Source organism: Chlorocebus sabaeus, chromosome 22 (assembly GCF_047675955.1).
Source record: "Chlorocebus sabaeus isolate Y175 chromosome 22, mChlSab1.0.hap1, whole genome shotgun sequence".
Lineage (NCBI taxonomy): Eukaryota > Metazoa > Chordata > Mammalia > Primates > Cercopithecidae > Chlorocebus > Chlorocebus sabaeus.
Genome location: NC_132925.1, coordinates 70,756,881 through 70,771,071, shown reverse-complemented (window position 1 = coordinate 70,771,071; position 14,191 = coordinate 70,756,881). Strand labels below are relative to the sequence as shown.

Sequence of the window (14,191 nt, the reverse complement as noted above, 5' to 3'; positions counted from 1 at the left end):
CCCCTTTTTAATCTTCATATTTTAAAAACGAGTCAAAACCTGGAACATAGCATTTTTACTTGCTCTTAGTTCAAAAACCTAAACTTGTCTGATTTCTGAATTTAATACTTTGTAATATAAGAATTATGACTTCAGAAGGCAGAGCACATTAAAACTATGATCAATAAATTATAGTAATTCTGAAATATGTGTGACAGAGGCTCTCTATATTTCACTGTAAACCCAACCTCTCATGAATTTTGATATGATCTAGCACAGTAATCCCTCTCTCTCATAATGAGAGAGACAATATAGTACAATCTGTGTTTCTCCTCTCCAGTGTAACTAGTTCGCAAAGTTAAAGCTCTACTTGCAAGCTGAGAAAGAGGCTATAAGTATAAATGATAAAATAATTTTAATCTTATTTCAAGAATAAATTACACTGGTAACTTCCAGAAGAATTTTAAGTTCACTTTAGTCACGGAAATTACATAGAAGGTTTGCTAGCACAGGTCATGGACACTTCTTTCCCACCCATACTATACACATGGCTTTTAATATTTTTTTAAATTTATTTTTTATTTTTAAGACGGAGTCTTGCTCTGTCACCAGGCTGGAGTGCAGTGGCGCGATCTTGGCTTACTGCAACCTCTACCTCCTGGGTTCAAATGTTTCCCCTGCTTCAACCTCCTGAGTGGCTGGGACTACAGGCGCCCACCACCACACCCAGCTAATTTTTTGTATTTTTTTAGTAGAGATGGGGTTTCACCATGTTGGCCAGGATGGTCTTGATATCTTGACCTCATGATCTGCCTGCCTGTGCCTCCCAAAGTGCTGGGATTACAGGCGTGAGCCACCGCGCCCAGTCTGGCTTTTGATTTTAAACATCTTTTAATGAAAGACAATCTAAACCAAGTGATTAGAGAAACGAGACGGGGTAAATTTAGTTACAAAAGCATAAATATGCCTTCATCTCTCATTCTTTGATTTTTGTTAAGTCCTTTGATACAAATGTGAAAGTTTATTCTAAAATGCCAAACGTGTAAAATAATGGGAAGTTCAAACTAGTTCAACTACTTCTTCAGAGAAGAAAGCAAAAAAACAAATCTACTGTTTGTCATACTGCCTCCAAAAAATTCATAGAGAATTACTGCATCCAAAAAAAGGAATAATATCTCATTAACAAATACACAAATAACAGACAAATTAACTTCTCACCTGCATCTAATTTCATGAAATATGTTGGTTTTTCAATGACAATGTCACATTTAGCATCTTCTATAGGTGTGAAGTTGAGCTGAGTATAGCTTTGTAGCTCAGCAAACCTGAAATTATGAATTGGGATATGACTTTAAACTGATTCTCCCAAACTTCCTATTACAACATTGTAACTTAGGATCTGTTCATTAGGCAGATTTTACCTCTAGTTGGTAGAGACACTCCTACGGACACCTGTAACTTCTAAAACTTACTGACATTTATATAGGTTGATATCAATTTTAATGTTAGGACAAAGAACACACCAGGTGCGGTGGCTCACGCCTGTAATCCCAGCACTTTGGAAGGCAGAGGCAGTCCAATCATGAGGTCAGGAGATCAAGACCATCCTGGCCAACATGGTGAAACCCCATCTCTACTAAAAATACAAAAATTAGCTGGGCATAGTGGTGAGTGCCTGTAGTCCCAGCTACTCAGGAGGCTGAAGCAGGAGAATCACTTGAACCCGGGAAGCGGAGCTTGCAGTGAGCCGAGACTGCGCCACTGCACTCCAGCCTGGGGACAGAGCAAGACTCCGTCTCAAAAAAAAAAAAAAAAAAAAAAGACAAGGAACAAAAATGATTTAAAATTCAGTCTTATGTGCAAGATAGTTAGATTGCGAACTTACCACACAAAGAAGTTATTTATATATCGGGTTGTCTAAATAACCTACCAGTAAAAAAAAAGGAGAAGACTCAAAAGATTTCCCAACAAGGCTCAAAAAGAACAATGAGCCAGAGGAACTCTTGACAGACTTCTTGGATTCTGAGAAACAGCATTCCAGGAATCACCCAGTGCCTCAGAAAGACAGCAGAGACAGCTAAGTGTCCCAGAAGAAAGGAAGTTTATCTCTTGGAAAACATCTTTGGAAGCCACACAGCACAATTCTCCTCCAAACAAAAGAAGACAATCCCAAGCATGGATCACCTGTACCTCTTCCTTAAGATCATACCTCATGTAAAACAAATATCAAATAGATCCTTTTAAAACACAACGCCAACATAGTGTGGTGGTTTCAAACATAGGTCTACAAACTCATTAAAACCTCTCCCTTCAAGAGGAAGAAGTTAATTCCCTCCCTTTAAGAGTGGGCTGGACTTAGTGACTCACTCCTAACAGGCAGAATACAGCAGAACTGATGGTAGGACACTTCTGGGATTAAGTTATACAAGTACTGTGGCTTCCATCTCAGAGCATGTACTCCCTCAGACCATGTGCTCCTGGGAAAGCCAGGAGCCACACTGTGAGCAGCAGCAGGGAAGAGGCCCATATGATCAACACTGAAGTCCCTGGCCAAGAGGAGACAAGGCTTACAACAACAACCTGGGTGAGTTTAGCAGCACATTCCCCAGGCCCAGGTTGAGTCTAGACATGGCTACAGCCCTGGCCAACTCAGCCAAGCTGCTCCCAAACCCTGACCCTCAGAAGCATTCTGAGATAATAAATGTCTGTATTTTAAGCTGCTAAATTTTAGAGTGATTTGTTATACACAATAGGTAATAAATACAAATATACCCTAGGGTACACTTTGGAATAACCTGTCACACAGCAATAAGTAACTAATACAATTAAGCCCTGTGCAACTACCATGTGGAATCAAATATCAAAAAGTACCAGGGATCAAAAAGCCCACTTGATTATAGAAACTACCTCTTGTAAAAGTCTGCTAAGTGACTTGAGAGACTGCATTGCAGACTGCAAAATGCCAGATAAATGTGTGGTAGATTATTATTCTGAATGATCTGCAGTCAAGCAGTGAGGTCTCTTTAAGGGGGAAAAAAAAAAAAAGTTTGCTCAGCATGTTTTTTTTTTTTTTTTTTTTTTTTTTGAGACAGGGTCTTGGTCCATCACCCAGGCAGGAGTGCAGTGATACAATCATAGCTCACTGCAGCCTCAACCTCCTGAGCTCAAGCAAACCTCCCAGCTCAGCCTCCCAAGTAGCTAGGATTATAGTGGCGTGCCACCTCACCCAGCTAATTATTTTTTATTTTTTAGAGATGAGTTCTCATCCTGTTGCCCAGGCTGGTCTTGAACTCCTGGCCTCAAGTAATACTCCTGCCCTGGCCTCCCAAAGTGCTGCAATTATAGGCATGAGCTGCCATTCCTGGCCTTGACATGGACGTTTGACCTTGAAAATTAACATTATATAAGTAACCTATGTGACTACACAGGAGTAGCAGGAGAGTTTCTTTGGGATGATGGAACGATTCTGCATCCTGATTATGGTGGTCCCCATCCCCACCTCCCCCTCCCCCTTCCTCTACCGCTCCCTACCTACACACCCGCACCTACACACATGATAAAATTTTAATGAGTGCAGGTAATTGCTGGTGAAACCTGCACAAGTTAATACTACTGTACCAAAGTCAATTTCATTGTTGTGATCATTGTGCCACGGTTACATGAGATATTATCATTAGAGGAAGCTCAGGGAATTAGACAATGTACAAGTTCTCCTTGTACTATGATATAGTTTGGCTGTGTCTCCACCCAAATCTCATCTTGAATTGTAGCTCCCATCATGGGAGGGACCCAGTGGGAGATAACTGAATCATGGGGGTGGGTTTTTCCTGTGCTGTTCTCAAGATCTGATGGTTTTATAAAGGGCATTTCCCTCTGCACACACTCTCTTGCCTGCTGCCATTTAAGACATGCCTCTGTTCCTCCTTTGCCTTCTACCATGATTGTGAGGCCTCCCCAGCCATGTGGAACTGTCAGTCCATCAAACCTCTTTCCTTTAAAAATTACTCAGTCTTGGGTATATCCTTATAGTAGCTTGAGAACGGACTAATACATACTATTTTTAAACTTCTATGAGTCTAAAATTATTTTAAAATAAAAATTTTTTAAATGCAAAAAGCTGGCCAATGATGTTAACAGTCAGAGTAGCATTGACCTTTGGAGAAGGGGATGGGGGTAGAGCCTGGAAGGGAGCCTGGGGTGCGCACAATGTTCTATTTTTGGACCTGGGTAAAAGTTACATGGGTGGGTTCACTTTTTCACAATCCAAACTGTACCTTTTTCTGTATGCTTGTTACATATTTTAATATATGTGTATTGTTTTTTAAATGTGTTCCCCAAAAGACATTTTTATTTTTTAGAGATGAGGTCTCATCATGTTGCCCAGGCTGGCCTTGAACTCCTGGGCTCAAGGAATACTTCTACCTTGGCCTCCCAAAGTGCTGCAATTATAGGCATGAGCCACCATTCCTGGCCTTGGCATGGACGTTTGACCTTAAAAATTAACATTATGTAAGTAACCTGTGTGACTTTGTAAGTGAATAAAACTCAGCAATTGGGAGTTAATAAAAATGGATTTTTGAGCTGATTTTTTTCTTTCATTAGCAAACAGTAGGTACTATATCTACTATTATAAACATATATTTAATTCAGATGCAGCTGAGGGATTCACTCGGTTTCTGTCACTTCCCAGAAGCTCATGCCAAATTATGTACAAATGAAGTAACATTTTCCATTTGAGAGTCCCCATTAATATCTGCAAGTGCCAAAAATAAAGGCAAATATTTCTGAAACAGACATGTTAAAAATATCTTACCATGACTGCAGAGGGCTTTTGCGCTGACCTTCAGACATCAATGTACGGATGTCAAGTTGACAGTGCCCTCCAATTTCACCACTCTGGAAAAAGTCCTCCTTAAATCTGGTGTATAACAAAACATTAAGGAGAGTTCAGAAAATTTCTTCACGACCCAAGCACGTGGGTTGTAACTAAAGAGGATTACCAATTTCCAAACTCAATTTTTTAAAAGAATTCAACTATTTATAATAGAAAATTTCAAGTGTATATGAAAGTAACAGAATCATATCAGGACCTAATGTATCTACAACCCAACTTTGCGATGCGATCTGAGTCATCCATCCCCCATCCATTCCCCAACCCCTCTGCCATATCATCAAAAACAAATTCAAGAAATATCCCTGCAGCCAGGCCTGGTGGCTCACACCTATAATCCCAGCACTTTGGGAGGCTGAGGTGGGGGGATCACTTGAGCTCAGGAGTTTTAGACCAGCCTGGGCGATGCTGGGAGTCCCCATCTCTTCAAAAATTAAAAAACTAGCCAAGCTTGGTGGTGCACTTGTGTAGTCCCAGCTACTTGAGAGGCTCAAGTGGGAGGATCACTTGGGTTTGGGAGGTCACAGCTGCAGTGAGCCATGATTACACTGCTGCACTTCAGCTTGGGCAACAGAGCAAGACCCTGTCTCAAAAAAAAAAAAAAAAAAAAAAGTCCCTGGATCTGAAAATATTTCACAATTTATATTAGATGTTAACATTAACCATTAACCACTTAAGTACCTGTCATGATTTCTCTTGATGTTTCTTAAATCAAGGTAGAGATTGGTTGCTCTGCAGTACTGAAGATAACGGGAACACATCAGACTTGAGTCACTCTGAAGGTTGTGCAAAAGAAAAAAATAACCGTAAGTATTAACACAGCAAAGACTCACCCAGACTTGCTGGACATGTTGACAGCATGGATACCCTCACGTTCGAACCACACGACGTGACAAGGAAAGCTCTCCAAAGACTGCATCTGCTGAAGGATATTTTCTCCTTTCCAGCCGACCCTGGCCAAGCATACTTTTGCCAGTTTCCTACTTTTAAGGTACTATGGAGAACTCCCAAACAATCTGTCGCCTCAAATTTTAAAACCAAGAGCTGTAGAGGTGGCTCAGTTCAGTCCCCTTTAAAAGAAAAAAAAGCACCCAGAAACAGTACTACTACCCCCACAGCTATGTGAAAAAGCAGCTCCCAAAAGCAAGTCAAAAGAAACAAGGAAAAATGCACACGTAAGAGACATTAAAAGCGGGGAGGGAAGTTTGCCAGTTTTAATAAGAGGTACTTTCTGCAAACCGTAAAGCTTGTGGGAGCCTCTATCTCAACAGCAACATGAGGGCAATATTTTCTAAATAATGGAAGAAAGGAATTGAAGAGTCCGCTACCAGAGTCTGATTCTATTTCAACCAATCTGGGTTGTGCTGAGAGCTTCAAAAACTTTTATCTGCTCTGGGTTTTATTTATCGATTTAAATGTCATTTTAATTGTTTTTCCCATAACTCCCAATGAACACAAAGCCTTAATCTTGACCTGCATGGCGTTTTCGAGTCTGTAGTTGGTAAAAGATTGCAATGGACTGAATGTTTGTGTCTCTGCCAAATTCATATGTTGAAATTCTAACCCCCAATGTGATGATATTGTTTAGAAGCCACCCAGTCTATGGTATTTTGTTATAACAGCCCAAACAACTAAGACAAGGATCATACTCTGCTAGCACAAAGCAAATCAAGGTAAATCTTAGCCAAAAGAACATTCTACAAGCCATCTTGAAAGAGGCGTGCAAGATAGGGGTTGTCATTCTTCTCTTGCCTTTTCCACGTGAACAGCTAGACTTGAGCCAAGTGTGCAAGACAGAACAGAACTCTGTTAAAGATACCCTGCAGCCGTGCAGTTTAATGGCATGCCTCACATCCTCAGGCCTCATTCTCCTTGCTAGAATGCTCAAAGCTCTATGACGTGACACCCCCCAGTAGCTCTATAAAGCATATAATCAGTTTTTGAATGTGAGTAAACTAAAAAATTTTTTAGGTCCCCAGTGCGGTTGGAGATTGGAGACCCCTGAGATGTCAGAGACTCAGGGTTCAAGATCATTGAGTTAAAGAATAGTGTACCTTAATCGTAAGTGCTTACAACTTCATCAACCTTTAAAAAATAATGCTGAGCCCTTTGCTGGGAATCAGGCCCTGCTGCACTGAGCATTTTTATCTGCAGCACCTCATTTCTTCCTTACCATATACTACATAATGGGCATGGCTTTAAGGCAGAGGAAATTGAAACAAGGAAAGCCTAAGTACCTTGTCCAAGACTCAGGATCTGAGTTGTAGTTGAGAGCCTGCTCTTGTATTTACTACCCCAAACCACCTCTGGACAACGTGTTTACTGATCCACTGAGGTACAATATGGTATGGTTGAAAGTAAACTGGAAAAAACCTGCATTTTAATCCTAGATGTATAATTAATTATAAAGGGCAGCTGTGCAGTCTTGGAGACGTTGCTTAACTCCTCTGAGGGCCCTGTTTTGCACACTGATAAAGTGGCATCAGTAGTATCTGCTATAACGCTTATGAGCATCAAACCAGATAACATATATAAAAGCTTTCTGCAAACTGTAAAGCTCTGGGCAAACATAGAGCAGTATGGTGGTATTATATCATCTGTCCCAAACTATCTGAGAATAAATTTGTAAAGATGCAATTTATCAACTTCTCTTCTTTAGCGTATGTTTGGGGGAAAGATTCTAAACCTAAAAATATTTCGACTGTCTTAAAATATGACTATCTGATAAACGTGGGATAAGGAGGACAGGATTTCCAAAGGAAAGGGAACAACCTATTTAGGAAAGTTACATAAAATTCTAAGCCAATAACTAAGTGAGAGTGAGGAATTCCTTTCATAGTGCCGTCTATCTTATTTTTACATTACAACCTAAATGATAAATATTAAAAATCAATAATAAATAATAAAAATAAAACAGCTTGGTTGGACACAGTGGCTCACGCCTGTAATCCCAGCACTTTGGGAGGCTGAGGTGGGCGGATCCGTTGAGGTCAGGAGTTCGAGATCAGCCTGGCAACATGGCAAAACCCTGTCTTTACTAAAAATACAAAAATCAGCTGGGAGGGGTGACACACGCCTGTAATCCTAGCTACTCGGGAGGCTGAAGTAGGAGAATCCCTTGAACTCGGGAGGCAGAGGTTGCAGTGAGCCAGGATTGTGCCACTGCACTCCAGCCTGGGCAACAGAGAGAGACTCCGTCTCAAAAATAAATAAAATTAAAATTAAATAAACAAGCTTATTTAGTAAGGAGCGAAATACCCACGGTTTCCTTAGGCTGACAGAGCACATGCATCTCCTCCAGCCTCTCTCTGGCATATCCAAAGTCAGCCTGTTTCCAGAATATGTCCTCAGCTGACTCAAGAGTGTCCGTCCTATTTGCAAACAAAAATATTCTGTGGTTTTTTCTTTTTACTTTTTTTGGACCTTGAATTTTTATTCTAAAGGCTAAAATGCTAAAGGTTCCTTATTACTTTAATTTTATTACAGTATACTATCATCATAGTTTTTCCAAAACTATGCCTCACTACATGAAATTACCAAACTAAGTTATTCACAGAATTATTCCCTTATCATAAAAATATGTAACAGACATGTATGAAGTTATCCCCTGAAACTGAAGACAATGACGCATTCTTAATTACTATGTTTTCTTTACCACATTAACACTGCATGTATTAGAAGTACTAATTACACTTAATTCTCCCAGGAAGAATCAAGAGGAAACCATCCATTTATCTTCTTAGTATACACTGGGGGAAAACATCATCTATGGTCCCGGCTGTTTCTCCCTCTGGCAGAGGAAATGACAGATATTCCTATCCCAGTGTGAAATAGTCAAGTTGAATTCATGACTGTGTAAGCAAATTAATATCTAAATGAATTACTATCTAAAACCAAAAGAATGCAGCTAGAAATTAGGGCATCAACATACACTGTATAGAAAGAAGAAGACTTGAAGAGGGTATTCCATATGGAAACTTACCATCCCATGTCGACATAGCTGCAAACTGGGTAACCAAACCTGAACTCTGGTTTACAGGATTTCTCATAACCCCAGCAGTACTTTAGCTTTTCTAGGTGTTTCTAGAACATAAAACTTACATTGATTTCCCTTCTTCTGACATTTAGAGAAGACTCTTACATTTTTCCATTAAGAAAACAAATCATTATAGAGCATTCATATTTACATTTTATAATATGTCATCCTATCATAATAAATTTAAAACTTACAGTTAATTCTAAAAAGAGCAGTCTCAAGGTTCTTAACAATCCTCCTTCCTCATCACCCCCACTATATCTGTCCCCTAACCAAAAGTCTGGGCTTTACCTAGACGCTCAAAGACCACTTGAATTTGAATTTCTTGAAGTAGCTTAAGAAACTGCCTTTCTCAGTGAGCAAGCAGATTCTAAAATCAGTCCCTACAAGACATATAAACTGGAATTTGTGCTACCAAAGGAATCACAGCTAAAGTGAATGAATCAGCAACTTCACTCAGCAATCAAGATCAGCAGAGACCCCACAACACATGGACAACTCTGCCACCCTTGGGAACCACCCAGCTGCTGCTGGACAAGAAGCTCAGAATGCTCTTCTGCACGGTCCCAGGAGCGACGCTGGTCTGGTTCCCAAGTCTGCTTTTCCATATGCTTCCTGTGCCAGCACCATGGGAAAGGAAGTGTCTCACAATGCCCAGCTTTGATCTCTGAGGCCCTGTGAGATGTCTTAATGGGCTCCTATTTGAGACCTTTCCAATTCCTCTAAAACAGAAAGAAAGCCACAGTAACAGGCTTAATTATGTGGAGTCAGAGGCTGAGGTGTCATTACTGAAATTAAGTGCTAAGCGATCCTCTTATGTGCCATTTAAGAAAGAAGAGGTGTGAAATTCTTTAGTTACTTTAAACAAGATGTTCTTTCCTGCATAAAATCTAACTGCTTCTTTACAGAGTTTACAAATAGTATGGCTACTTGTTTTAGAAGTGATTTCGGTTTTAAATTTCTCTCTTACGAATGGGACATAATTTTAAGCAGTTTAGTCACTTAGAAGTATTATATGAAACTGAAACAATGATTAACTTACACAGTGACAACCAAAAATTAGAATTCTACCTTCAGCTTCAGGTTATAAAGCAGAACCAGTAAGCCAGCCAAAATTGCATCCTCATAAAAATAAGGAAAGAAGAAATAATACCTACCTTATACGGACAAAGAGAGTCTTTCTTACAGACAGTGGCAATATGCCTATTGTTGTGCAAAAAGAAGGGAATGTGCTCCTCTGGCAAGCGGATACTGGCATAGTTATACAGAGGTTCGCCTGGAATGCTGTGAGTGTTAGGAGGAGCTTCATTCTGATCACTCAGTGGGACTTCATGAAGTAAGACTCCAAAGACAAACAATATTAACATAGCAACCTGCAAACCTAGAGATCAAATTGAAGACATCTTTGTTAACGAATTTCCTTTAAAAGCCAAAACAACAACAACAACAACAACAACAAAAGGAAAAGCTAAGTATAATTACAAAGCACTTTGCTATCCCACTGAGTAATGTTCCTTTATTAAATTTTCTTTTAGCACTTGCTTGATGCCAGGCACCACATTAGCAAATAGGTATTCAGAGGTGAACAAAACAAGAAAGAGCCTGGCTTTTATGGTGCCTTTAAACCTAGTACGACTGTCGTAAACAAGCAATCAAATAAATAAACAACTTCAGCTGATGACTGGGCCTGTGACTCAAACCAACTAGGGGCCAGCAAACTTTTCCTGTAAAGGAGAAGCAGTAAATATTTTTGGCTTTGCCAGACATAAGATCTCTGTGACAACTACACAATGCCTCTGTCCAGAAAGTAGCCATGGTCTATTATAAAAGAAAGGATGAGGCTGTGTTCCAATAAAACTTTTTAACTTACAAAAATTATGGAAGGGCTTGATAGGATCCAGTTTAGTGATACCTGAAATAAAATAAAGCAATATGATAGACAACGTAGCATGGTGGTTAAGAACCTGAACCTTTAAAGCTTAACCACCTGGATTTGAATCGCAGCTTCCCAGCTGTTAAGACTTGAACAAGTTACTTAACCTTTCTGCACCTAAGCATTCCCCATCTGTAAAATGGAAATAATAATAAACCTTCATTGTAGAGCTGTCGTGAGTTAAATGAGTTAATTATTGGTAAAGTGTTTAGAAAACTATCTGGCACACACTAAATGCTATGGAAGTGTTTATTAAATAACTGTTTAAAGCCATGTGGGGCAGAAAAGGGGCCCAAATAACATTGGAGCAGAGATCTGAATGATGAGTAGGGGAAAAAGCATCGGTGAGAGAGCAAAGGGAGTGGGATGGCTCCAAACAAGTGTGTGTCTGCTGAATAAAAAATTATAATCACAATCAAGGTGTGAGCACAATGTTCCAGGAGCTCTTCTGAACCCAGGATACAGCAAAGAAGATGCAGTCATGAACTAAACTCATTGCCCTTATGAAGCTTACATGCTAGTAGGTATAATAATCAGCTATGATAATAGCTAAGACTTAGAAACTCCAGGAGTGATATTAAGCAGTCTGCGTCAAAGACTGCGCCCTTAAACTCTCCCTTCACGCCTCTACATTGTGAACACTGACAATGGTCACAAACCTCACTGCACTTCTAACTCACCCAGTAAGTGTTAAATCTCTTAGACCAGATTTCTCCTATATATCCCAGACAATGATCCTGCCATTCTCAGGTCACTTTAGTGGGATCTTTGTTCTATTTTTTGTTTTGTTTTGTTTAAGTGGTCTTTCCACTGGATGACAGAGTCTTAATATACATTGGATGTTCATCAGCTAGGACTGCTGTTTCCTGGGTCATGCTGGAAAACCCATGTTTTGAAATTAGTCTTCATTGATTATGGGCTGTGAAGATGGAGCCTTTAGAAACAGACTGCAGGCCCAATGCGGTGGCTCATCCCTGAAATAGCAGCACTTTGAGAGGCCGAGACTGGCAGATAAGCTGCTTGACTCCCTGAGTTTGAGATCAGCCTGGGCAACATGGTGAAACCCGGTCTCTGCTAAGAATACAAAAAATCAGCTGTACTCCCAGCTGAAGCGAGGGGATCGCTTTAGCCTGGGAAGTCAAGGCTGCAGTGACTAGTGATCTCGCCACTGCACTCCAGCCTGGGCAACGCCAGGGAGACCCTGTCTCAAAAAAAAAAAAAAAGAAAGAAAGAAAGAAAGAAAAATGGAAATTGACTGCTATGTTCCATCAAACCTCAAGTTCCAAGGCCATGGAATTCTAAGTGAACAGTGGGGACACCCAGAAGAAATCCTTTTTCCCCCATTTCTCCCCCCGGAGTAGTTAAGTACTGTGGATTTTCACTTTGGCAGCCCTCAAGAGTATGGTGTTACCTGCTGTAAATCTGATCTGAATTATAATAATATTTTCACTTGGGGCTTTTACCCAAGAATGAGTTGACAGTAGTGTTATAAAAATTTAAAAACACATATTCATAGTAACAATGACTCTACTTAAAATAAAAACATTTACCTCTTGAATCCTCAGAACCACTCAGAAGCTTCTGTGATGTTTCAGGTCTCTAAAACCTGTCAGAAATGAAACATATTACCTTAAAAGGATGCTAAAGTAAACTTGATCATTCAGGTGATGTTGTGAATTAAAGGAAATATTAAGAAAGAAAATAATGTAAGGGGATAACCCTCAGCCAGAAGGCCTGGCCGGTGGTGCGCTTTCTTTTCCTTAATGAATACCACACTGCTAACCGAGTTCACAGGCACCACCCCCAACACAGCAACTCTGACCAGATTCCAATGGGGAACAGGAGGAGGTGGCCCACTTTCTACAGGCATCCACTGGAACTGGCCAACAGGATACTTAGTGGATCAAACATTCTCAGGAGCAAACAACTTTCCCATTCTCACAGCAGTAATCCCCGTTGGCTGAATCACAGTGCTACCCACCTAGAGTGGCGAGCCTGAGGGTTCCCAGGCCTTCCTATTTTTTGAATTGTCCTTCCCGGTAATAAAGTCATTGTTATGACCAAGACCTGACCCTTGTTATCCAAGTCCATTGTCCTCCAGTGAGCTCTGGCCATCACTATACTCACCGATCAGTTGAGAAGTAACGCTCAGGCGATGGAAAAAATCTAAAGACGCAGATCAGAAAGCTGGCTTCTGGCGACGGCATGTACCCACTTGCATAAGGCGGGTGGGGGTGGCTGCCGGGCCTGGCACAAAGCCTTCCTGGTGTCGGTCCTCCTGCAAGGCCCGCGGGGATGGGTGGCTGCACTCCTCCAGCACAGGGACGCTTTGGTGGCCAGGCTACTTTTCCTTCAGCTCAAAGCAGCTGGACTCACTCCACTCCAGAAACCCTTGATTCGATTTCCACAGGCCTAATGAGGGAGGGAAAAAGGGAAACATCTGAAAGATGATGGATAGGAAGCAAAACCTGGGGCTGACACAGCGGGCGAAATGGGGCAATGCTGCAGAGCGACAAAGCTTGGAAAAGTTTAAAGAAGGCAGTGGGCAAATGGAAAGTTCAACACGTGAGACTCCGAATGACTCCTCAACGGCTGGCCCCCACTTGAGCCAAAAAGTCTCTCGGCGGGTGCCAGGCAGGGCTCAGGAAGTGCTCGGCTGCCCGAGAGCCCAGCTGTCCGCTTGAACGTCAGTCCCGGCCCAGGGCTGAGGGATCAGCGGGGAGCGCCCCGCCGCGGCTGAGACGACGCGCTGGGCTTCTGGACCGTGGGTGCTGCCAGGGGCTGCTTTGGGGGTGGAGATCTCCCGGGACCGTCGGCCACCCTGCACCGCGGCGCCCCGGGTCCGCAGCGCGCCTGGGAGGGGCCCCGGGGAGCGGCTCCGCCCCGGTTGGAAACCTGGTTAACGCGGCTAGGGCCCGGGCTCGCCTGTGCTCCGGACGCAGGGAAGGGGCCGTGCACCCGGGGCCGGGGAGGGCCAGGATCGGCTTCCGACGCCCGCCTCCCAGCCCGCAGGGAATGGGAAGGCGCGGGCTGAGTGCGTGCGCAGGCTATAGCCCTCCGGGAAGCCGCGCCGGGAGCTGGAACCACCCGGGGCAGGAGCGGCGCAGAGCGCGGCCGCGGCGGGAAGGAGAGCGGGGGAAGGCTCCGCAGACTGCGGGCGAGTCCCACCTGGAGCCGCGGCAGCCGTGACTATCGAGGAGGAGGTGGAGGAGACTGCGGCTGTTGCAGAAGAGGGAGTCGTCATAACCGGCTACTGCCGCTCACCGGAAACCTCGGGCGCCGGAGCTGGGCCAGGGGGCGCCAAGGAGCAGCTGGGACACTTTGGCCAGCCGGCGCCGTGGGCGGGCTCGGG

At 42.5% G+C, this 14,191-nt stretch overlaps 1 protein-coding gene across 7 annotated transcripts in view; it reads right to left on the bottom strand.

The window, feature by feature from the left end:
- Positions 1–14,168, bottom strand: part of EOGT (EGF domain specific O-linked N-acetylglucosamine transferase) — a 39,787-nt gene extending 25,619 nt beyond the window's left edge. For 2 of the 7 annotated variants that reach the window (XM_073009940.1, XM_073009944.1), the window contains exons 1-9: positions 14,008–14,168; positions 12,967–13,251; positions 12,390–12,445; positions 10,064–10,287; positions 8,853–8,953; positions 8,133–8,241; positions 5,552–5,646; positions 4,793–4,897; positions 1,198–1,304 (exon numbers count right to left, since the gene is read on the bottom strand). In XM_073009940.1, coding sequence (XP_072866041.1) covers positions 1,198–1,304; positions 4,793–4,897; positions 5,552–5,646; positions 8,133–8,241; positions 8,853–8,953; positions 10,064–10,273 — 727 coding nt within the window. In that variant the 5' untranslated portion in view covers positions 10,274–10,287; positions 12,390–12,445; positions 12,967–13,251; positions 14,008–14,168. Of the gene's footprint in view, positions 1–1,197; positions 1,305–4,792; positions 4,898–5,551; positions 5,647–8,132; positions 8,242–8,852; positions 8,954–10,063; positions 10,288–10,776; positions 10,819–12,389; positions 12,446–12,966; positions 13,705–13,734; positions 13,985–14,007 lie in introns of those variants that run through there. The other 5 variants (XM_073009943.1, XM_073009945.1, XM_007984930.3 and 2 more) reach the window with 5 other exon arrangements.
- Positions 14,169–14,191: the final 23 nt, after the last annotated feature.